At 42.4% G+C, this 24,015-nt stretch overlaps 1 protein-coding gene across 1 annotated transcript in view; it reads left to right on the top strand.

The window, feature by feature from the left end:
• LOC136115158 (ubiquitin-conjugating enzyme E2 R2) overlaps window positions 1-24,015 on the top strand; it is a 55,879-nt gene that overhangs the window by 22,412 nt on the left and 9,452 nt on the right. The window contains exons 2-3 of the mRNA XM_065861090.2: window positions 18,514-18,600; window positions 22,289-22,386. Coding sequence (XP_065717162.1) covers window positions 18,514-18,600; window positions 22,289-22,386 — 185 coding nt within the window. The remainder of the gene's footprint in view (window positions 1-18,513; window positions 18,601-22,288; window positions 22,387-24,015) is intronic.

Here is a 24,015-nt window from a genome sequence, read left to right as displayed (position 1 = left end):
CAATCTCTTCTGTCTGCTCTGTCCACTTTTTTTGCCCCTAATACTGCCTGGTAGGTTTTTAGAAAAAATACTTCAGGCAACTGAACTTGCATTGTGTATTTTGATCGGAAGGAACAGGGCAACAAAAGAAAGGCTTTAAATTTGGTTTGGCACCTTGTAAATGAGCACAGGCATTTGTGTGAACAGCTAGCAGCATGTGTAGATGAGCTGCTGAAAGGAATGTGTAGAGTGGCAGTCTGTCCCCAGAGATGGACACCGGAGGCTCACCTGGGGCTTCTGTAGAGTGTTTTGGTTGAGAATACCACAGTGCAGCTTTAGTACTCCTCATCTTTCATGTTAGCAGGAAGATAATTTACCCAGTTTCTCAGTTAACCTTGTAGATCTTAATGTCCCCCACAGCCTTCTTTGTTTTGCATTATAATAATTTGATAAGCAACACCTGAACTGCGTAGCACCTTAAATACTGGACTAAATATGGCTTTCTGAAAACATCCTCTGAGAAGAGTCCAGGAGTCTAAATGCTGACTTCTGGAGTGTGGGTAGTTGGTCTGGTGTTCTCTCTGTATCTTTCCTAAAAGGACAGAGAAATGCTTCAAGGCTATGAAGTGGCAGACTAAAAAGGTACACATAGCAACTGAAATAAATTTGGATTTTTAGACTACTCTGGAAAATAAGGGCCTAGCAGCTTACTTGGAGGAGACATTAAATGTTAGGACATTGAATGTTAGGACTTTAAAATTACAAACTAAATACTACCAGGTAGAAAACCTTCCAGATAATGCTTTTTACTTACATTTTGAGGAAGGGCATAATGTGTTTAATGAAATTAGGGAAGTTTTCTTGAGTTGGGTGACCAAGAGGTTGCTGGGGTTGATTCCAAGGAAGGGAACCAAGTGACCATCTAGCTTGGGCTACCCTGGTGTTGCACACTCTCTTCATTAGGCTGCTCTGTGCAAGTGAGCTGGGTTTTATACTGATGTCTCTGCAGATCTCATGTAGTCTCTGACCCAGGCAAAGCATTTCTGAGGTGGGAGTGCCCTGGCTCCCCAGACATACGACGCTTCTGTGTGTGCAGTCCATGCTCCAGATTCTATGGAGGAGCTGCTGCTCTGCTTTATAAGCACTTCTCAGCAGTTGTAGAAATACTGGTTATCAGAGCTGGATTGCAGACATTTTTGCCATAGTACACAACTTGAATCAAGCAGCTGCAGCTGGTTTCCTGGGATACCAAAGCAGAAGCCACAAATGGCTTAATGTTGCTCCCCTTTTGCTCTTGGACTCATTGATTGGGTTGTCACTGTCTCATCAACTTATGTTGTTGGTTTGTTTGAGGTGTACAGTATGTGGAAGGGATTAGCAGAATCAATATGATGTAATTTGTTTTGCAGCATGTGAAGTTGCAGGCACCTTCATCATTCGCTCTGCTTTTGGTGGTAGATGCAGGTCGTATGCCTGTCTAGATCTCAGGTATCCTGTTAAGAAGGTTAAAGAGTCCTGACAATGCTGCATATTAATGTAAATGTTATCTGTCTTAAAATGAGATGGAAGATAACTTGTCGAGTATTTTGATATTTATTTTTTTAATAACCAGAAGAGTTCTGTGCTGTCTAATACTGATGCTGGAAGTTGGCAGGTGTCAACCTGCGCACTTCAAATGTTGGAAATATCATAAAGTCCCTTGAAGAAAAGTGTTCTTTTTTAGTGTTTCTCTCTTCATGTATTGAACACTGAGCAGTAACCTTCACAACAAAACTTGCATACTTTCTGCAACAGGAATTTGTAGGAAATCTCTTGCCATTTGTGGTTGTAGTTCAGGGATGGAGGGGACAATTTTTTCAAACTTCAAAGCATAGCATGCTAATCTGGAACCGTGGTGAGTGTCTTGAATTGCAGTCTGTTTGGGAGACAGATCCTTATCCTGTTGCTAAAACCTAATGTGCTTTGCATGCGTATATTAAATGTTGGTGATATTGATAGCAGACGGAAGTTAATACACTTTAAAATACGTCAGCAGCAGTGTGTCTAAGAGATGAGGAGACTTGAGCATCAAGAAATCAGTAGCTGAAGGTACCCTGTTTGTCAGGGAAATCCTTGAGAAACGTGTTTTCCCTTCCTCTGTTTGTAAATCTGACTTGAAAGAAAAACATTCATAATTGATGTCCTAGATACTGTATGTGGCTTCTACTACTTCCTGGGATGGTAATGGCTTTGATTTCCCACCCCCCATATTCACCAGTGAGTGAACTGTCTTGCTCTCCAGCAGGTTTCAGTAAGCACCAAATTCTTCTGACCTAATTGATGCCGAAGGTGATAACAAAGCTTTCTAAAACGCTCTGAAGGCAGCCCTGTTAGAGTAGGTATTCATGACTGTACTAATGGGTGGGTGCAAAGTGGGAGTTAAAAGGGATTCTCTTATCGTTGTGTAATTGCTTAGCTATTGCTATGCAGGGGAGGAGAGCTCCTCTGTTACTGCAAAGCATCTTTGTAGTAAGGAGATGTTCGTGTTAAAATATAAGCATGATGCCTGGGTGTGTTCAGGTGCACTAAAGCATGTTTGTTTTTTCTAAAGCAGGGGATTGCAGTTTTAATTTTTACTTCCAATAAATTGGTCTGTTTATAAGACCAGTGTGAGGATTTTGTTTAAGTTCAAGATGGCAGTGCTTGTGTGAATATTAAAATGAATGCTAACAATTTTACTTTTCCATGGGTTTGGTGCATAGGGAAAGATGCTTCTATTTTGTTAAACCACGTTGTCTTTTAGAGTCTGATAGTTGTTCAGTGTGAGGTGTTTGACATTGAAAAAAAGGCAAGTTGATTGGCTTTAAACTTTGAGTAGCATGATGTGAACTTCTGTTTCCAGTAGGATGGTTAAAGGCTGAGTGGTTTTGAATGTCTGCAGGGTATTCTGTATTGCACCATAACCAACAGTATTGGGTATAAACCAGTGCAATGCTGAGCAGGTGGGAGTAATTTTAAGGGTCAGATGTGCAGAGGTCTTTAGAGACAATTGTGCTGCTTGGTTGAGCTGTTCATGTGCTTGATGCAGAAAATAAGCGTGGTGGCATGGCCAGGGTTGCTGGCTGTTTGTTCTTTGCACTGGGGATGTAGGTGTATCTTAAGCTGCTCACCCAAAATCCCGCCTTGGTGTACCTCATAGGCATGAATAGGATTGCTCCTGAAAGGTGCACGATCTTTGTTTTGCAGTGCCAGTTCAGGTTGGAGGGATGTGGAGGCAAATTGTACTGATGTGTGACGACCATATAACCCTTCTGGTGCAGCAAGGGAGGCTCTTGGGTCTGGTACTCAACTTCCCCATCTGCCTTTGGTGCTGGGGAAGCTTACTGCTGTTGCCGTCTCTGATGGAGACCATTTCTCTCAGCTGAAAGTGCTTTTCCTTTGTGGCTATAAAGAACTGTGTTAATTGAAACTCTTTGCAATGGGTCAGGTTGCATAACAGCTCACAAAACCATCTCAGGTTATGTGCCATTATTGCCCCTGGTGTGGCTAGATACTTTTAAAACTGGAAACATGCATAGCATAAGGCTTTTCTTAGACTAGAATTTCCAACGTCTAGCTGCCGCTGTACAGAAACACAACCAAGAGAAGAACGGAATAAAGCAGTGAGAGAAAATGTTTGACTCCTGTTGCTCACCTTGCAGTGTTCTCCCATTCCAGTTAATACTGTGATCTCCCCCAAAACCTTGCCAAGGCATGCAGAGCTCTTCAATGCACATCATTGCATGCTTCCTCCACAGTAGCATCCAGAGAGCTCTGAGGTCATTACTTTTTGTTTAGGAAATTAATTTCATGCAGGAATAGAATTGTAACCAGGTGAATGTATAGCTTTGTAGGCTACGTAGTAAGGAAAGAAATTGTGTTTGACTTCCAGTCAATTTACAGATCAACTTTTATCTGGAGATCTAACACAACAGCATTGTTTATTATATTTATAATTTAAATAATATCTGATGATGCTTAATTTTTTATATATTAGTTATTAGGCAGAGAATGCCTTGAGGGCTGTCCTTTTTATTCCATTATTTCCAGGTCTTCTAAAGCAAACCCTGGTGAGTGGCAATTACTGTAAATACACCCATAATGTGTAAATGGCTTTTAAGTTTGCAAACAGCTGTATGACTTTTGGTAGTAATTGAAAAAAAAATCACCATCAATTCTGCTAATGATTTTGGGAAAATTTTATTCCTCATACTAGATGGAGTCGTAAGGAAGACAGAGACCTATAGTTGTCAGACAAATCTTTCAGCTGCTAAAAACCCTTTGAAGTACTTAGACAGTGTCTAGTCTGCAGTTGTTGTTGCAGAGTGCTAAAACAACATTAACTTTTTCACTGTCTGAATCTTCTAACTACCAACAAAAGTTGGCTGTTTTGTTAAGGCTTGATGCCAGATGGGCCTTTTGGTCCTCCAGTTCTGGATAGTCTCTTACGGGAACATAAATGATATGGGAGGGGATGTGGGGAAATCACCAAATCTATGTTTTTGGTGCTTTTGTGCTAAACTGAAGAAAGCATTATATCAGAATTAATGATTGTCAATTAGTGTGATGTTTCAGGTGTTGCTGAAAGAGTGAAACTACTTTTCCAGTTTGTATGAGCCACATCAGTGTGGCTGTAGCAGGTCTCAGGACTGGAGAAACTCTGTAGTTAGTGATACCTGCTCTTGGGCTTGCCAGATGGAGTGCAAACATAACTGCTTCCAGTTTACACTGTCAAATTCAAACTCTAGAAAAGTCATTTTTGCAGCAGCAAGGCATTCTCCAGTCTTGGTACCTGTGGAATATACTGCTCTGATGTCTGTCTAAAATTGCTGTGTTTCCGCAGTGTGATTCTTAAACATTCCTACCTTCTGTGTGCATAGATGTAACATATTTAAAAATAGTGTTTTACTTGTGTCAGTATGTAACTTGGTGTAAATATCAGGTATGGACACTGCTTCATGTTCTAGGAAACTTTCAAAATCATTTACTCAGTTTATATACTAAATGTTATTTACAAGCAGAAGAGGACAAGGAGCAAGCTGGTTTGTTCCCTTGTTGAATCAAGGCAAGGTAAAACTTATAGGTAGAGAGCTATTTAAATCATCCCACTTGGTATGAAATGTGTGTGGCTTTCAGATGCTGATTGCGGGTGACCTGGCAAGGAGTAAAGCATCTGTGCACTAGTGTGAATGCCAGCAAGGCTGTTAGCTTATACCTGCACATCTTTTAATTCATAATCACATCTACTTTATCACCACTAGAGGCTCCTCCAAGTCATGCTTTGGATGTGTTTGCGTCAGGACGCAGCTCATGCTTTATGTAGCACATAGGTGTATGAATATGACAGTTTAACACCTCTTTACAAGCAGCAAATTAATTTTTAAATCAGAAAGTCATCTTCTTGTGGTATGGTTGAACCTGAATCATCAATTTGAAATAGTTACTCATCATTAACTACTGCTGAACTTGAAAGCAACATTAGAAGCCTGTAGTGTTGGTTGTTAATAACTAGAAAAAGACATGAAAATACTTGTAATTACAAGTGTGGTTAAATAGTTTTAACATCAATGTATTTTATACCACCATAGATAAGGCTGTAATTGTCAACACAAATTCTTTTAGGGTTCAGACACTTCCATGTATTTCTGAGGTAGTTGTTCAGTGTTTTGAGAATACAAGAGTAAGTACTTTTGTTGCAAACTGATTATTATGGCATTGTAAGATGCCTATACCTTATCAAATTATGTCAGGTGCAGTATGTCTGAGATACAGGCTCTGATCAAGCAGCCCAACAACATGAAGGCTATGTTTTCAAGAATTAATCTCATAAGACAGGATATAATGTCATAATAGTGTTGTGGCTAGCGTACAGATATAGATGAAGTTTCTGTCCTTTTTGCTCCTGGGCTTTGGTAGCAAGTCCTGTGCTCAGCACTTAGGTTTTTGCAGATGTGTGGTATAATTTTTCTTGGAATGGAGTAAGAGATAATCCAGTTCCCAGACTGACCACGTGGATGCTACAATTTTTGAGTGTGGCAGTATAGTGGAGTTATTGGGCACCCTATGCATTTTTTTGAGATTAAACATCAATGACCTCTGTAGTCACAGATACTTATATGTGATGATCCTGTTATTTAGAATGTGGAGGAGCCTTTAGATGAGTCTTTGCAGGAAAGCAACAGGGCTTGTTTCTGTGAAGGCTTCAGAATAAGAAGGTGCTGGGAGGTTATTTTGTATTATCTGTTTCTCTAGCATTCAGCTAGTGTTCTTGAACTTCAAAGCCTTAAAGGAAAGGCAAAGCTGAAAAATAAGTTGCTCAGAATTCACCAGAAGGGTCTAAGTAGACAGTGATGTCTCACAGCAGAATACTTGCTCTGTCTTCAAGTTCTCTGCTTCTTTTTCTCCTTGAAGTATCACCTGTTCCTACAAACCTCCATAACCGTAAATGTGGCACCTCTTGCAAGATATCTTAGTGTCAACCTGCTACCACAGTTTATCTTGTTGCTCAGCTACTGTTTGTTTTTTTTTTCTTTTCCCTCCATTGTTGTGTTTTGGAAGTTTTCCTTCATCCACACTGCACAGTTTTCACTAAAAGCAGACTTGATTCATCACAGATTTTGTCTTCTCCTCCCTGCTATGCTGTTTATGGGTGGTTGCTTAGCTGTCATACAAATTTCTTCTAAAGCTAAGTCAGGTGTGCCCCTTCAAATCAAGGATAATATCTGACATGCTTAAATACAGGATGAAAGATTAAACAAGTTTTAATTTCCCCCCCTGGTTCCTTTCTTGGTACTGATAGGCAATACTGCAGTGTTAGAACTATTTAATGGGTTTTTTTAGCCACACAATTGTACAAGTTTCCTCTGACGTTCCTACAAGATTCAGCTTTCTCTGTCTGGGTGATCAGATCTCTTGCCTGTATTCTCATCTTACAACTGTCTTGTTAAATGTCTGTCTTGACCTTGAAATCCTCTAGACCTGCAGTAGTCTGAAGTGGTTCTTTCTAACACTGCTCTTACTCTGTATGCCTTCACACTTCATGTGAATGGTTACAATTAATGAGATACAAGCTTGAATTTCAAGGGTGTTTGTTCATGTACCAAACTTTGATTGCCCTGGTTCTGGTTTTATCAGAAGTATAAAGGGTACCTGAAATATCTATACTGCACTGCAGATTAATCAGCCTGCTTTGCACCCTTTTGCTGGCTTTTTCAGGAGATATTTCAGCAAACTGAAGATTCTGGCTTTATCTAGATGTCATATTAGTCATTGATATTGCAACTAGTTGAAACACAGGTAGAAAGATCAATGTGAGCTTTCACTTCAGTGTTGTACTTTCCCTTGTATATCCATCTGTCCAGAAAGATGTCTCTCTAAGCATCTGTGTGTTAATGATCATAATGAACAACCATTTTGTAGATGGTTCTTGCCTAGCCATGTGTAATTAACTTTTTAAATGAAGCATGGTTGTTTTAGCAAGGTGGTGACTTCATGGTGTTAGTGTTTCAAGTAACAGTAGCACTTTGGAGCCACTGGAGGCCAAAGCCATTGAGTGTCTTGTCCTTGTGACTACAGAGCAGTGCTGTCTGATCTGGCTTTTTTTAAGTAGAGATGTAGTGTAAGAGCTAGTCTTCTGCTTGGTATTTGCAGGAGCTGGTGCTGTAGCAGATTTGGGCTGATGGCCGCTGCTGTTGCCCCCGGAACCCAGACATGAGTCCTTGGTTGTGTGAAAAGCAGCAGCTTAGTCCTCTGCAGGCCTCAGTGATCTGCCTCTGTGTTTTGGTTTTTGACTTACAGAGGGTCTCTATGTTTTGAAGTCATTGACTTAATTAAATGTATCACTTGAACTGGGCTTTCTTTCCTTAGTAGGCCAAAGCTCAAGCTGAGATTTTTTAACGCTTCAGTAATGTTGGGGGATTTGAGGGAGTTTGTCTTGTTTTTGGAAAGCTAAATCTGAGCCTAGGATTCATCTTTTTTTAAATTCTCTTCCCTTGCAGTGCAGTTTACTGGCAACCACATTGCTGCTGGTCATGAGTAGAGCTACACTGATTGTAATGCTGTGAGCTCCAAATGATCTAAAGCACAAGGCAGGGTTGAAAAGAGGTAGAGAATGACAGAAGGCTGAATGCTTCTTGAATTTGGCTCCTCACTAGCAAAAACCACCCAAAACCCTGTTACTGTAGAAAAAATAGCCTGAGTAGCAAGTATGGCTATGTATCTGCTAATGCACCTATATTAGCTTAAACTTTGAACTTGATCTGTTAGAATCAGCCAATGGTAATGGAGCTGACAGGTGGATCATTATGCATTATCAGTATGTGAAAATACGCTTTTGTGTCTCAAACGCAGGCTTCTCACTGGCAAACACCTGCAGACAGAGCGCTGGTTCCTGCAGGGAGCTGGAGATGCTGGGCAGGGAGGCAGCTTGCACAGGTCTGCCAGGTTTATAGACTTACACACTGGAGCCAAGCATAATGCATTGTAGCAGTATGGTGTTATAAATCTAGACTAATATAATGCTGATTGTGTCTCCACACTAGGAGACAGCGCTGCTGTATTTAGCTCTTTGTTTGCAAGTGATGCAGACTTGCCTAGTACTGCTGAGTAAGTGTTGCCTGTGTCTGTCTAGATTTAGTGCCTGTGACCAGCTCCAGACAGGAGAGTTCATGATCAGTAATGCAGTGAATGAAAAATAAGTAACAGGGCTGTCTAAGTGCTTAGTTGGCTTTTGTGTGGAAGCCAGCATAGATTAGGTTTTGACTGCGGTTCCTAGGTGTTGCCATGTAGTTTCTAGAAACCTATACCCCACTTTTAAATAAACTCTGGTATGCCAGCTTGAGAAATCTGGTTAGAAGAACTGCTGCCTGCCGTGCTGGGAAAGGCAAAGTTGTGTAACACTGCAGCACAGTGCTATGCTTTTACACTTACAGTGCTATAAATATTCCTTTCCCCTTGCTGCTTATGGAAGTGGTGACTGCATCAAGGCCTGCCCAGTGTTTTTAGCAGAAATGTGACTGGCTGTCCCTTGGGGAGAGCTTTCCTCTTGCATCCAGCCCAGCTTGTATATGAAGAGAATCAAGGCAATTAGTCATTCACTGACTCATGAATGGTGCTTGTTTTAAAGAGCTGTCTAAAAATAGTTAAAACATGCTGAGGGAATGGGTGTTTGTGTATCAAGCTAGCTTGGACATCTTTTTACTCAGCAGTTGCAGACCTCTGTGGCTTGCTTCACCAAACAATAAAGCAACCTGCTGTGTCTTGGTGAATACACAAACAAGGGAATGAATAGGTGAGTTCACAGAATCTCTGTCAAGATTGATGCAAAATGCTGCAAAACTGGGATGTGCTTTGGTCGTGATCACTTGAATTTGAGCAAACTAAACTGGAGAGATGAGCAGACAAGTCTGAAGTATATATACTGTATCTCATTCATCAGCCATTCCAGGTGTGCCTGTATGTGAATCTGCTTCAAGAAAGTGAATGAGGTCATGAAAGTTCAAAACATGAGATTGAACAGGATGCTGAGGATGTCATAGGCTAATGCAGTTCTTAATAAGAGACAATCTTCTGGACCCCAAAGCCTGGCAGACAGAGGCAGGTGCCCAGATATCAACCCTGTACACACGTCACTTCCACACATGCTGCCAGAGATGCCGGTAATGTAGCATGATACTTTGAATAAGCAGCCTTGAATATTCCTGCCACTGTTCCAGCAGAACTCCTTATTATTTTTGCAAATAGAAAGAGTTGGAAAATTGTTTCTTCTGCAGTGGTCACAAACTGTTCCTACAATAGCTACACTAGTGTTAGGACTTTACCAGTTCAGGTAGCAACATCCTCAGATATACCTGCAGTAGGATTATTTCAAGTAACAACTTCTCCAGAGGAGATGTATGATTTGGAATAAACTTAAGTTGTAGTATTGCCAAGTATCTTTGTCTACTTCAGCAAGTATTACACAGTATTACACACTGAAGTTTCACACATTTGGAATTATTCTTCTTCTTTTGTCCAAATGGGGAAGTTGGTGTGTTCGGACAGATATAAACCAAAGCCTTGAGTCATCTCTTTCTGCCTGGAAGATCGTCACACAGACTTACCTCTCTGTATTACACATAACCAGTGAGCCTGATTTCAAGCCATACAATTCATGTACAGTTTGCAGGCAACAAGAAGGCTTTAGACTCAGGAGCACAATCTCAACATGAGACCTTCAGTGGTGGCAGGAATTTCCTCACATCTGGCCTGCCACAATCTCTAATACATTCAATTTTTTTCTCAAAATCGGGCCTGATCCTGGAATTAAGGTTGAATAGGGGGCAGAATCTAGTAATATTTCAACATGGGAATTCCTGGGAAAATACAGAAACCTCACTATGATGTCAGCTTTCTCACAAGGGAATCTGAAATTGCTTTAGTGCTCAGCTGCTGTGGTTGAAACTCAGTAAAGCTGTTGGACTGGCAGCTCGCCATACAGAGGAAGATCTAGTAGTTCTGTTTGGTGTTAGGTCTTATATAGCTGCTGGTAGTTGTCTTTTTTTTCTGTGGTGAGGTGGCAGAAAAATGCGGAAGTGGAGTGAAAATGGACAGGTTATAGAAGAAATACTTGGATGGCTCAGGATGACACTTTCCAACTCAGTATCTCTAGCTGGATGCTACATCTGTGGTTGCTGCAAATATGGTGTTTTCTGTAGCATGTAAAATCAAAGTGACAAGAAAAGTATTGGAGATGGACCTGGTGGTTGTTAGCCTGGTGTAGGTGAGTGGTCCTGTGGTCTGCTCCTTTGCCTGAACTTTGAGGGCACTGACTAGCAGTTTTGGGAAAAAAATTGTAAAACCAGCACAGGTGTCTTAAGCATTTATACTAGGGAGTTTGGAAGTCCAGTCCTGTCTGGAAATGCTCTTGCTTTGCCATTATCAGCCTGGGACACAGAGCTGAGTCAGGAAATTCCCCTCAGACCATGGGCACTGTAGTACTGACCTGTGCACAGCTGGAGATGGGCACCTGGCCCCGTGCTGGTGGGACTGTGCTCGGTCGTGTGATGGGTAAAGGGAACAGCCCCAGGAGTGTGCAGGTGGCCTCTGGCCAAGGAATCTTACTGCTCAGCTTCCAGCATGTCCCCAGCAACCCACACACACGAGAGCGGTAACAGCTGCCCTGTCTGGAGCTAGATGCTCCCTGGATCAAGAGCACTGACAGTGAGTTTCTAGCCAGAGCGGTTGTGCATGGTTCGGACTGAACGACACAATTAGCTGGGCAATACTGGGGACTGTCCCCACTGTAAAACCCACTACAAGAGAGAAATATCTTGAACCGCTGAGCTGCTTGAGATGCTAAACACAGCAACCAACCTGAAGAGTGATCATCATGAAGGCAAGAACCTCCTGACTGATCATCTAGGGTATCAAAGGGAGACAGTATTAAAATATATATATACCCTTTTGTTTCTTTTGAGTAATGTTATAAGAAAATGATTTGGTTTCCAGGCACTGCTTTTCCTAATGGCATTGTTCAAAGCGGTTTTATTTACTGAGATCCCCTGAGAGGTGGCCCAGGCAACAGGAATGTGAATGTACAAGACTGCAGGAGCTTGGATGCAAACCACTTTAATAGGGCTGTAATGAATTCCCGCTTATCATTCAGCTCAACCCCCGTTTCATGTTTTGTTAGTCACGACTTCAGGTCTAAGGAGCAAAAAGACCAATATGTGTGTCAAAAGACCATTTTTCAAGGATGTAATTGTAATTTTGACCATTGTATTGTAGACTTGTTGCTTTGGTCCAGGTTAGGTGACTTAGCAACAGTCCTATCTTTATGAACATAGTTACATGGACAGTGAAGTATTTATAAGCAATTTACTGCTAAAATAAATTTTGTTAAAAAAAAACCCTGTTTATACCAGAGGAGTATTCCATTGGAAATGAGAGCTTTTAGTAATGCCTGAGATAACTAAATTAGGAAGTGTATATAAGATGTGATTTAGTGTGAAAGGGGAATGGGCTCTTGCCTGTCAAGCCAGTCTCTGATTTTGTAAGTGAACCTTACTTCTTGAGTTATCTTTGCCCTACTGACTTACGGCTCTATTTTCTTTCTCGCTTAGAAGCTTAATGTCCATTTTATGAGATCTAGTTCACTCACTTTGTGATTTTAAATTCCTTCTGAAACACTGCAGGTGATTCAGAGCATAAGGGGTTTGCTGCTGTTAGTGTTCACATGGCCATCACAGCAGCAAGGGAGCTTTCAGGACTCACGTGAATTAATTTACCTGGTCACTCATCTTCTAATTTGGATCATAGATGTGGTCCTTGTTCTCTAAAAGCACAATGAATGTCAATAAGCATTGATACGGTGCTGCTGGGAAATGAACTGGGACTAAATTACCAGGCCTAGTGCTCAGCTTTGCTGCAAGAGATGACTTGGGTCCTAAGTCATTGTATCTGGAGCTGAAATAGCAGCTTTTTACCCTGTCAGATAGTTGACAACACAGCTGGCTAGCTTTAATGATGCTTTGTGGGTTCTGAAGCTGGACAGAATCAAGGTGCTTTAAACGTCATTGATGTGAGAAACACGTTGCTAGTAGATCTGACCACTACTGAACATGTTTTCTGGCACATAGTATGTAATTCTGCATGTACTAATCCAGGCTTAATGTGGAAGAGAATCCATTTGATCAATTGTATAAATGCTTGATGCGCTAGAAGTGGTAAAGGGCATTTTGTGGGATTAGATACAAACACTTAACCCAGTAGTCATCTGTAGTTCTCTTCTTGGTGGCTTTCCTCTGTGTTAAATGCAGTTAGCATGCTGGCAGGAGGCATTCCTTAGGTGTGCAGCTCAGGGTAGTGATGATGTGCACAGCAAGGAGCCTCCTTATGCCTGTTACAAAGAGAAATGAGGAGGCCCTGTGCCAAACTGCAGGTGTGCTGGACCTCTTACTGCAGGAGGGAGGGTGACCTGCTTGTCTGTAGCAGATAGTTACAGAAAAGCACAAAATACTTAAAAAAAAAAAAAAAAAATCAAATGTTTCCTTTGCATCTGAACTTAAACACTGTTTTCAAAGGATGCTTATTTTCACTGGTGCTATGTTTTTTAGCATTGAGATTGTGATATTTTAAAATGAAAATTATCTCTATAGGTGTTTATATTATTCTATTAGCCACTGTAAAAGGTGCTGGTGCTCCTGATGTCCCCAAATCAGGTCAGTTGTGATTACACAGAATCACAGATGATGCTGGTGGCTTTCCAGAAGTGTGCTCTTCCTCTCATTGCCTCTCTGCAGTGGGCAGATAGGATGGATTAATCATTCCTACATTTGCTGCCTGAAGATCAGTGATCTAGGGTTTGTCAGTTCAGAATAGTAGAATAAATCAGTGTCAGACTACAGAAGTGTCATACACAGCTAGGCTGGAATAAATACTGAATTTCTAGACTGCTGCAGCTATGAGAGTCTTGTCTGTTAGTGCTCCCCACTGAGAATGAGGTGATATTAATATATATGTCAAGTACATGGCAAGATCTCCAGAAACAAAGTCACTGCAGTAGTTATTCATAGTGACTGAATCAGGACTTAATTCAGTGATTGGTAGAAGCATTATGTTTGTATTTTCAGTCAAATAAGATGGTATCTGCGAAGACTTTATTTTTCTGTTATGCATAGATTTCACTGTTGCTTTGCCTTATCCAAAGAGAAGAGAAACAACAAACCTGAAGTGCAGTGACTAATGAGGGTGCTGGGGACCAAGAGTAAAATAGGAAACAAAATAACCACACTGGTAGCAGTATTCTTAAAATGTGTCATGGTGTAACTTAGAGGTTGAAGTTCTTGTGCAGCAGCTGTAAATGCCTGTAGAGGACTGAGTCTTCTGCCAGACTGATGTCTTCAGTGTAGCATCAGAGGAGTTTATTCTTTTTCTAGAGACTACAAATATGACTAGTTATAAATTGGAGAGGAGGGAAATGGGTTGCTGTCTTCTCAGCCTTCCTGTCTACTGAGTTTGCTCAGTGGTGTCAAAGAGTCTAATGTCAGGACACTGGAATAGGATTATTTTAGTTTAAGCTCAGCTAGAGGTATCAAGCACATGGTGAATGCAGTAACAGTTGCGTACTTGAAGGTGGGGGACTGAGCTGCATCTTTTATCCTCCTAAACTAGTTGGGCTGTAACTGAGCTAATAACAAGCTGCCTTAACTCTGCCACTCTTTAGTACTTAGCAGTGCCTGGCTGAACTTATCAGTAATAAGCCCAGATAGCTGATTTGCCTTACATCAATGAAACTGTAGGGAGGAAACCTTTCTGGGAGCTCTGTTTAAAAAAGTAAGTTTATTGCCTAATTTGGTCTTTTGTCTCAAAATTTTTAGAGTTGGGCTTTTATTGGGAAAAAAGGTCCTGTAATCATGGCTGTCGCTGCATCTTTGCAAGCAGTCTCGCAGCTTGTCTTGGGAATTCATGGCTTGCACAACTGCTCCGTGCTGTTTCAGCTGAACATAGTTGGTTTTCTATGAGGTTTGTTAATATTTTTGTTCATGGTCCTTTGTTTTGAATGTAGTTCAAGAAAAAGGTAATACCATGGGATAGGGGTAAAAATTTCTTGCAGTAAATCTACCACATTGAGACTTGACGTGGAAGAATGTGAGAAATCACTGATATTGATACTTGTTGACAGGGAAGCCAAGGTTGTCCCTCAGTTTTTTGTGGCTTGTGAGTAAGTGGAGGAGAACAGGATCCAGGATAGCTGGCTTGAGATGGCCGACGGAAGTATTCTCAGAATGCGGGATTGGAAGGGACCTCAAAAGCTCATCCAGTCCAAAATCCCCACTGGAGCAGGAACACCCAGGTGAGGTTACACAGGAAGGTGTCCAGGCAGGTTTGAATATCTCCAGAGAAAGAGACTCCACAACCCTCTGGGCAGCCTGGTCCAGGCTCTGGCACCCTCACTTGAAAAGTTTCTTCCATACCATGAAAGTCACATTCCATACTGAAGTGGGAAGCTGCTGGGAACAGCCTCTTTCCTTGATGGCCCAATTCTCCAAGGGTGTTCTGCTCCTGTTCCTGCTCCCAGGTCCTGGTTCCAGAACCTTCCGTGTGCCTCACTGCTGTTCTCCATACCTTTACTGTGCTCACAGTGTCCATATTCTGGAGTTGATATTGCGAGTATGTGTTCTAGTGGCTGGGAAGCTGCCCTGTGGGAAAGGATCTCATGGTGTTCATTGATAGCACCTGAACATGAGCCAGCAGTGTGCTGGGTGGCCAAAAAGGCCAACAGCATCCTGGCTTGTGTCAGGAATTGTCTGATGAGGAGCAGCCTTGGGAACTGGGGCTGTTTATCCTGGAGAAAAGGAGGCTGAGGAGAGACCTTATCACTGTCTACAACTGTCTGGAAGGAGGTTGTGGCATGGAGGGGGTTGGTCTCTTCTCCCAAGTAGCAAGTGACAGGATGAGAGGAAATGGCCTCAAGTTGTGCCAGGGGGGGTTTAGATTGGATATTAGGGGAATAACTCTTCATGAAAAGCATTGTCAGGCATTGGAACAGGGTGCCCAGGGCAGTGATGGGGTCATCATCCCTGGAGGTGTTTAAAAGGTGCATAGATTAGGTTCTTACGAACATGGTTTAGTGCTAGAGTTAGGTTGTCATTGGACTTGATCTTAAGGGTCTTTTCCAACCAGAATGATTCTATGATTCTGTGATTCTAAGTGTTTCCTTTGTATCACTTTCCTTTTACTATTATTTCATTAAATCTGTTTCTCTTTTGACCCATGAATTGTTCTTCCTCTTTCCCTACCTTCCCCCCAGAGAAAGAAAGGTGAAGGAGCAAATATTGTACTGTTTTGCTGCTAGCTCAGTGGTAAATGGCTACACACTTAAATAACATTCAGTGAGAGCAGAGTGGGTTTATGTAATTTCCCATGATTTCTATTGGAGAAGAGATGTGGAGTAATTCTTTGAGACTTGTTTGTAATGCCTCTGGAAAAGTGTTTGGTTTCACTTTCAAATTCTGGATGATCTCAACATAGGGACCTGAAAATGATGCTGCTTTTGGGGTTGGAAAAAAAAATCCCATCCTGTAATGCAGGCTTTCGTGGTTTGGTGGCTCTGAAATTGGGTGTAGAGAAACTTCACTTGCTATATGCTCCAGTCTAACATCTCAGTGTGCTAAACATGTACAGGCTGCTTAGAAATGGCTTATCAACAATAACGTGACTCTTTCTTTAAACACATGACTGATTACAGGCAAGCATGGGTCTCAGCTGTCTCCACATGAGAAGAAAAGATTTCTGTAATTTCTCTCCGCTTGCATTCTCTGATGCCAGAGCACAGGAAGCATCCTTCATGTGGCAAAACACCAGCTTTATTTAATTGTGTGATGATTGTTATTTTGTGCAGGCAGATAGCCCTTTTCTGTCAAAGAGCTGGGGCTGCAAACCAGGATGTAGAAGTCTGAAACAGTCTTCCAGGATCTACAGCTTCTGCATGAGTCTGCATCGCATATGGAGACTCTAACTGCTGCAGCCTCAGCCTCTGCACTGGTCTTCTTGAGACAAAACCCTTAGGGTTAGACAATTTGAGAGCAGAGGGTGTTTACTGAGGGAAAGGAGACCTGCACCATCAGCTCCTTGAGCACGTATGTGAGATATAAACACGGTAATGCTGGTACAATAGGAGCAGTATGCATTTTTTTGCTTGCGTAGAAACGATACCTGTCTAGAAGACACATTGATTCTGCCAAGAAATCTTGTAGGTAGCTCAACCCTGAGTTTTTGTTGTCTGTTGCATTTTTAATCTCAGTCCCTGGGCTGCTTTGTGTCATGGATTTCACAAAAGTACATGTAAGCACAGGAATGGGCTTTCTTGGGAAAACTCCAGTGGCCCGGAGGAGCCTGCAGCTCTGGGATGGAAGCACTTGAGCTGCCGTGAACCTGCTCTGCCCTGGGCGAATCCCTGCTTTGTTACCAGTGCAGGGCGGCACATGGCAGAGCCAGCCGTGTCCTCACTGCAGCAGCCGCTCTCTTCTGTGGTGGTGTGGAGACAAGAGGTGTCCCCTTGCTCTTGGAGCAATGCCATTCATGTAACTGACCTTAAGCTGTGGGCTGGGATTGTTTAAGCGGATCATAAATCTTTTGTGAGCACGCTGGGCTTGGTGCTGCTGTAACATCCACACACACAGTCAGTTTCATGAGCAGGCATGTATGGAATGTAAAGCCATGTGAGCTGCTGAATTCATCCCATAAAGGTGAAGAGAGAACCTTTATTTTTCTTTGGTTGCCTGGCACTCTGGCCCCATAAAATCTGGGTTGCAAGGTGAAGGCATATGCTGATCTGTGAGTAAAACTGTAGCTAGGTACTTAATCGCTTAGTAATCCAGTTTGTTTGGTTGCTGCTTCTGTTTCTGGGAATGAAACTTCCCATAGCTTGTCCCATTGAACGAGGTCAGCACCCTGTGTCCAAGTCGCATGGCTAGATGCTTAAGTGGAAGAGGGTGGCCTGGGATCCTGCTGTCACTGTGTGCATCTTTTTCAGGACCTCTCTTGCATTCTCAGTCACACGTGAGCCCAGCTGTGGCGCAGGGCCAGGAGACGGTTCTCTGGAGGTCCCATGCTAGGCTGGTGGTGGGACTTTCTCAGTGGGTTGAGCAGTGCCAGGGGAAAGGTCTGTGCTCCTCAGTGCAGCAAGCAGCACATGAGTTCCCTTTAAGAGGGGATGGGAGTCCAGATTCAGCCCTCTTTCCTACTGTCTGACTTTTCTGGCTGCTGTGAATGGCAGGACAGCACAGAGAAGTTAATATCCAGTGCTGTGATCTCCGTAGTCTTCCCACAACCGACTCAGCTCTGAGAATCTTGCTGCACTGCTGGTTGCTGACCTCAGGAGCACTGGAAGGTGATGTTTGTCATTGCTCATCAATATTTGGTTCATCAAGTTGCACTGACTCATTAAACAGACACAGATGGTATTCAGACTTGGGAAATGCTTGTGGTGGCAAGAAGTGTTGTTAGGAACATGGATAGATGGACCAGCTTAACTCTCACACGGGAAAGGTAAAAAACCTTGGGTCTCAGTAGAGGAAGTACCTAACAAGTGTTCTTTTCTGCACAGAAAGAGTAACGTTAAATACTTGCACTGGCAAATGTAAAACAGGTCTAATCACCTTAGCAAACATTTTTAGCCTGCTTCTGAACACAGAAAGTAGTATCTTGAGTTGAAGCTTTTCAAATCTGTCTTACTGTTTAACAACAGTTGTTGGTTAGTGCTTCCTGAATTAGGATGTGGTAGATGCATTTTGGCTTGTTTTTTGAGCATTACCAGCCCAGGTCAGTCCTGGTGTTTCGATTTTTCTTGTTCACTTGGTGTTTTGCTCATATTAAACTGTGTAGAGTTTTACTGTGGGGCCAGACGGACACTGGGGTATAAAATGGACAACTTAATAGCCTTGATGGATTTTTTTTTCCAGTTTTTCACTGTACTGGTTGCTTTTTGATCTCTTTTGTTCTGTTTCATAGCTAAAATATTTTGCTTTTTTCCAGGCTCACATTAAATTTCCTATTGACTATCCATATTCACCACCTACCTTCAGATTCCTGACCAAAATGTGGCACCCCAACATTTATGAGGTAAGCTGTTTTTTTAAAATATTTTTTTCCACAGGCATGTGAGGTTTTATACTTCCTTAAACTAAGGTACCAAGGTAGTGACTCTAGCCATAACTAAAGTGGTTAGCTGTTGGGGTTAAATGTCAGCTTTGTGGCTGAACAGCTAAATCTGCATGTTGTAGGAAATATTGTTCTTGTAGGCAGGCATGGGGTCATTCTCATACCTGTGAGTGCAGTGGGCACAAAGCCATGAGCATCGGCAATTTTGGGGGATTTTTAGAGATTCTTAGATCAAGGTTGGTGAGTGGGGTCTTACCCTACGGTGATAGTTGAGATTGAGTTGTTTGTATGCAGTTCAAGTACATTTTAATTTGAGTTTATCCTACCAGATGGTGTGCTGAGACATCAAGTCTTCTGCAGCAGTTGGCCTACAAATGAAGGGCTTTGAATTTGGGGTGCTCTGACTGATTCCCCAGTTTGAAGTGGCCCTTAGTTTGGTGTGTGTGTGGGTCACATTCGGAGGGTAATGCTGTGGCTGTTGAGTCTGTAATTGGACCCTGGTACAATGACATGGCAGGTCCAGAATGGGAATGGTTTTATATAGGAGCAATTGGTTCAAAGTTACCGAGTTTCACAGAGCTGTATTTGAAGGCCAAAGGCCTGGTTTGGCTCAAAGCTTGAGTTTTAGTGGAGGCCAGTCAAATACTGCTAAGCTTTTGGATGTCCTAGAGAAGTGTCAGCCTGCTGGGAGTACAGGTTGAGTACTTTGAGGAGCTAAAGAACTTTCAAAATGTTCCTGTTGATGTAGGTCTGTTGCCTTATCACAGGTCTTCCTGTGAGAGGTTTGCATGCTTCCTTTGGCTCCACTTTAAAACAGTCTTGTCCTTGCTGTGAACAAATAATGGCTTCAGTTGATGCCTTGGAAGGCCCCTTTCTAAGAAATTTTTGCTGCTGAAATGTGCAGCCTGGAATGAGTGTGCTTCAAATGTCATGGTGAAGACTGCACTCATGGCTTAGTAATAAATGGCTAAAAAGCCTCTCCAAACTTCAGTGCGGAACAGGATAGTAGCCACCTTTAATTACTGGGTGCTCAGGAGGATTGCCTTAAGCCCAGGAGCGTCTGAATTAAGTCATCTGACAGACTTCTGACTTTAGTTTTGGACTCAGCGCAGAATCTTGCATGTAGCCAAGGATGGTGTTTCTCTTTAAGACTCTATTTCACTTCTATGGGAGTTTGATCTATAAATAAAGACAACTTTGAGACCTGCAGATTATTGCAGATCCATACTGAGGTTGTTCATTCTGAATCCAGAATTTCTCATGCAGGAGGTGAGGGAAACAGTTAGCAAAATGGTATGTACAAAATGAGTCTTGGAAAGGACCTCTCCCGGTCCTGGTGGGAAAGATGAAAAATTTGCTCTAGAGGCAACTGAAAAAACTAACCCAAAGCTTGACTGGTGTATTTTGGTGTTGCTGTTCAAACACTCCAGCTCTGTTTTGTGCTTTGTGTTTGTAGCAGTATTTCTTGGAGCCGAGGTAATCTGAAGCAGCTTGCAGGCTGTTTTGGAAACAACATTTAAGCAATGAAGATGAGGCAGTGGGATAACTCCAGTTGAAGCTGAGAATAAATCAGCAAAGAGCTTGAGGGTTTGTCAGGAGGAGAAAAAAAAGTGCAAGGAAGATGAAAGAAAGTAGTGATTTACAGAATCTGCTGGTGGGACTAGATGGAGAGGTTGGGGCTGATGTTCCAGTTCTGTGCAATGGGACTTGAGTAACTTGAGTGTTTTCCCCATCTCCAATTTACTTGGGTCATCTAGTTGAATTTTGGTGAAACTACGTTCATTTGTGCTTTGTTTTTATGACATAACTGTTATCACTGCAGATGGAAGTATAGGTTATTTCCCATTGGCAGATAAATACTCCATCTTCCTTGTTTATTTCTTTCAAAAATGTATCAAAGGAAAGGCTGTCTTGGCTACACTGGTCCCTAAAACCTTGTGCTGAACTCGCTGGGTTCCATGACACATTTGCCCTTCCAGATTCTGTAAGGCAGTGCTGCCCTGTGTGATTTTCCAAATGTGTAACACTGATTGCTGGAAGAGGGAAACTTCTAGTTTCCCTCTGTAGTTTTATATTGCCAAATATCTGCTAGTCCACACCCTGCTGACATGATTGCTTGAGGAACTTCCCCCAAATGCTGTGATGCTTTCTCCTGGCCACTGGTGCTGTGTTTTCCTAGGAGCTTGTTAAAGAATAAACTGGGTAAACTCGTGGAGATCTTTAATCAAGCTAGAACAGGCTGGAAAGGCTGGAACATAAACTAACACTGGTTAGGTTAACTTTACCTTAGTAGGATATTAAAAAATATTTATAGATTGCACAAGCCTGTTGGATGCCTAAAGATGAAACTACTCTGTTGTGGCTGGCTGTTCCAGCAATGTAAGTGGGTGCTTGGGTGTTCAGCAGCTCCAGGTGCTACATTGCTTTGTGTAGTTGTGTTCTTCACAAAAACCTGCTTCAGAATAATGGGGGCTTGCTAGATCAGCATACCTGGAAGGGTTGGCAAGCCACTGAAATTTGGCTACTGATCACAAGCCTCCAGTGTTGAAGTAGGATCTTGTTTGACTATAAAACAGATGTCATGGTTAATCAAGGTGAGTTGAAATGTTTGGGAGGCCCCTCAGGTGAGCTGGTGCTGTCTGTAGCTTTGATCCCTGACTGCCCCTGGGGGCTTGTAAGTCATCCCAGGAGCTGGCTGCAAGGGGCAGCGGGGCCTGGGGACACATCTGCTGGGTGGCCTTGGGTTCCATCTGCACCTTCACCCCATCCTGCAGTAAGGCACTGGGACCCCATGAGCTCCTGGAATTGACTCCAATGGTGAATGTCAGCTGTGGTGAATGCTGCTGCAGGACTCCTGCAAAGCAGTCGTGTCAGCGTGCTGTTGCTGGTGGAGAACTGGTTTTACAGGCTTCTTAAAGCGTTTATAAATGGTAGGCATTATGGAGCTTTAAATCTCTATTCAGGCTATAACACTAGTGAGTGAAACACAGATTGAGGATTACGTGGCTGTATGGCTTCCATATGCTGCCAAAATATTCTTCCTTTTGCATGCTGGAAGGGATTTTTGATGAGTCCTTCAGAGAGTATCTCCTGCTTTTATATTTCAAACAGCTGTGTCCTGGGGGAGCAGTGTAAACCTGCCCCACACCATCTGTTCAACCTCGCTGTGTCCTGGGAGAAGCATTATTTTGATACCTGAGCTGGCAGAGAGTGCTAAACCTTTCAATTCAGAAATTCCTGTAGTTAGCTGAGCTACCACTGGGAACAAAAAAAGAATGTAACCCTACTTTGCGTCTCCTGTGACTGAAGCTTAGTTCTGTTACTGTGACAGCACTTGCTGTCTGGAGACCAGTTTAGTTTTATGTGACTTTATTACTATTTTTGCTTACTTTGCTACATTCTTTAAACTTCTTGACTTGAGATTTTGTCCCAATTTGCAGACTAACTCTGTTTATTAATAGCAAGGGAAACTTTTGAATGTATACATACTGTAGATTCAGGAAGAATAAAGAAGAGTTTTTTCTTGCATATTTTTACTGGAACTTGAGGTGTTCGTATCAACAAGGTTAAACTGCTCAGACATGACCAGAGTGGTGGTGGTGTTGTGAGCCCTCTACCTCTATCCTCAGCTTTCATTTCTCTCTTGCAGAATGGAGATGTATGTATTTCAATTCTTCACCCACCTGTAGATGACCCACAAAGTGGAGAGCTGCCATCCGAGAGGTGGAACCCTACCCAAAATGTCAGGTAACAGTGTGAATCCATAATGTACAACGGTGACCTCAAGGCCTGTTGTCTCTCTCCAAGACTAAGGCCTGTGCTGGGAGAGGTTGGGAATGGAATTTAAGACTTTATGGGCTTTAGGGCTTCAGCCAGGTGGGAACCAGACTTATTAAGCTGTCTAAAGATCCTGGAGTGCTGTGTATCCTGATGCTGGGGTAGCAATGTGAAGGCTTCTGTTCACAGGGTTTAATGCTCTTGAAGCAAATTGTCTCAAGTGTTCTAGCATTTCCCAATCTGTTATCCTACACCTGCATTTTTCAAATTCCTCCAACTTACCACTAGTGGAAAAGAGCATTTTTGAGTATTCAGGCCTATTCAGGTAGTCATCATCCTACCCACTGTTTGCCTTCTAGTATTTGTCTGTCTTGTGTCCTGCATCATGGTATCTTGGGCAGCTAGCCAGGTGGGTTTTTTCCTGCCAGAATAATGAAGGATTGCTGAGTACCAGAGGCATTCAAGGCTAACCTGTCCGCTCTTTTTAAACACCAGCTGAATTTAATTTTCATTGCAAGACATTGCCAGTAAAGAATTGATAAAGCTCAGATCAAGTAGCAGCTCAGTGGCCTGTGCAGCTGGAGTAATGAGTGACGTAGTGGAAAAACCTTAAAGTAAGATACTTCCTGTTCTAACTTATTTGGATAATGAATCAGATTAAAATAATTGCCTCTAGATTTTTAGCATATGTGTGAGCTGATGCAGGTTGCAGGAACAACCACAAAATGTGGATGAAATGCAAAGTGTAAATTTATTTTTGTTACCTTGATAACTGAGGGATCCCCAGAAATGCACCCAGGCAGAGGCACACAAGTGGGAACATGGCACCACAGGGCTCAGTCTGTGCTAGATGATGACCAAACCTTCTGTTTTTACCTGTATTTCAAGGATTCAAGCAGACATAGTTTTCCACTGTGCTTTGATCTTTTCCACAGCAAAGCAGGAATCTTGGGCACGTTCAATAAGTTGCCTTTGAGTCTCTAATGGGCCTATGTTATCTAAACACAAAAGGCTCTATAGGTCAATGAAAAAGTAATTGTGCTTTTGAACCAGGAATTTTAAATATTATAACTAGACTCAAACATCTTTAATCAAAATAGGAACTGTTACAATCAGCACATTTTTGCCATTGAGAAATAAGTTTGTTCATTCCTGTAGCATAAAAATCCGTGCTTCAGGATTTGAACTCTTGGAAGGCATTTTAGGCATCTTGGTGGTTGTAGAAGCATTTTCCCTGCAAAAAGTTGATCCTTGAAGAAGTGGTACTCAGTTGGCAAGAGGTCAGGTGAATATGGCAGGTGAGGCAAAACTTCGTAGCCCAATTTGTTCCACTTTTGAACCCCTGGTTGTGTGATGTGTGTTCAGGCGCTGTTGTGGAGAAGAATTGGGCCCTTTCTGTTGACCGATGCGGGCTGCAGTTTTTGGCACATCTCATTGATTTGCTGAGCATCCTTCTCAGATGGGATGGTTTCACCAGGATTCAGAAAGCTGTAGTGGGTCAGACCACCGGTGACCATGGCCTTTTTTGGTGCAAGTTTGGCTTTGGGAATTGCTTTGGAGGTTCTTCTTAGTCCACCCCCTGAGCCAGTCATCACTGCT

Source organism: Patagioenas fasciata, chromosome Z, assembly GCF_037038585.1.
Source record: "Patagioenas fasciata isolate bPatFas1 chromosome Z, bPatFas1.hap1, whole genome shotgun sequence".
In the NCBI taxonomy this organism is placed as follows: Eukaryota; Metazoa; Chordata; class Aves; order Columbiformes; family Columbidae; genus Patagioenas; species Patagioenas fasciata.
The sequence above is the reverse complement of the archived record's forward strand: the minus strand, read 5'-3'. Positions and strand labels throughout refer to the sequence as shown.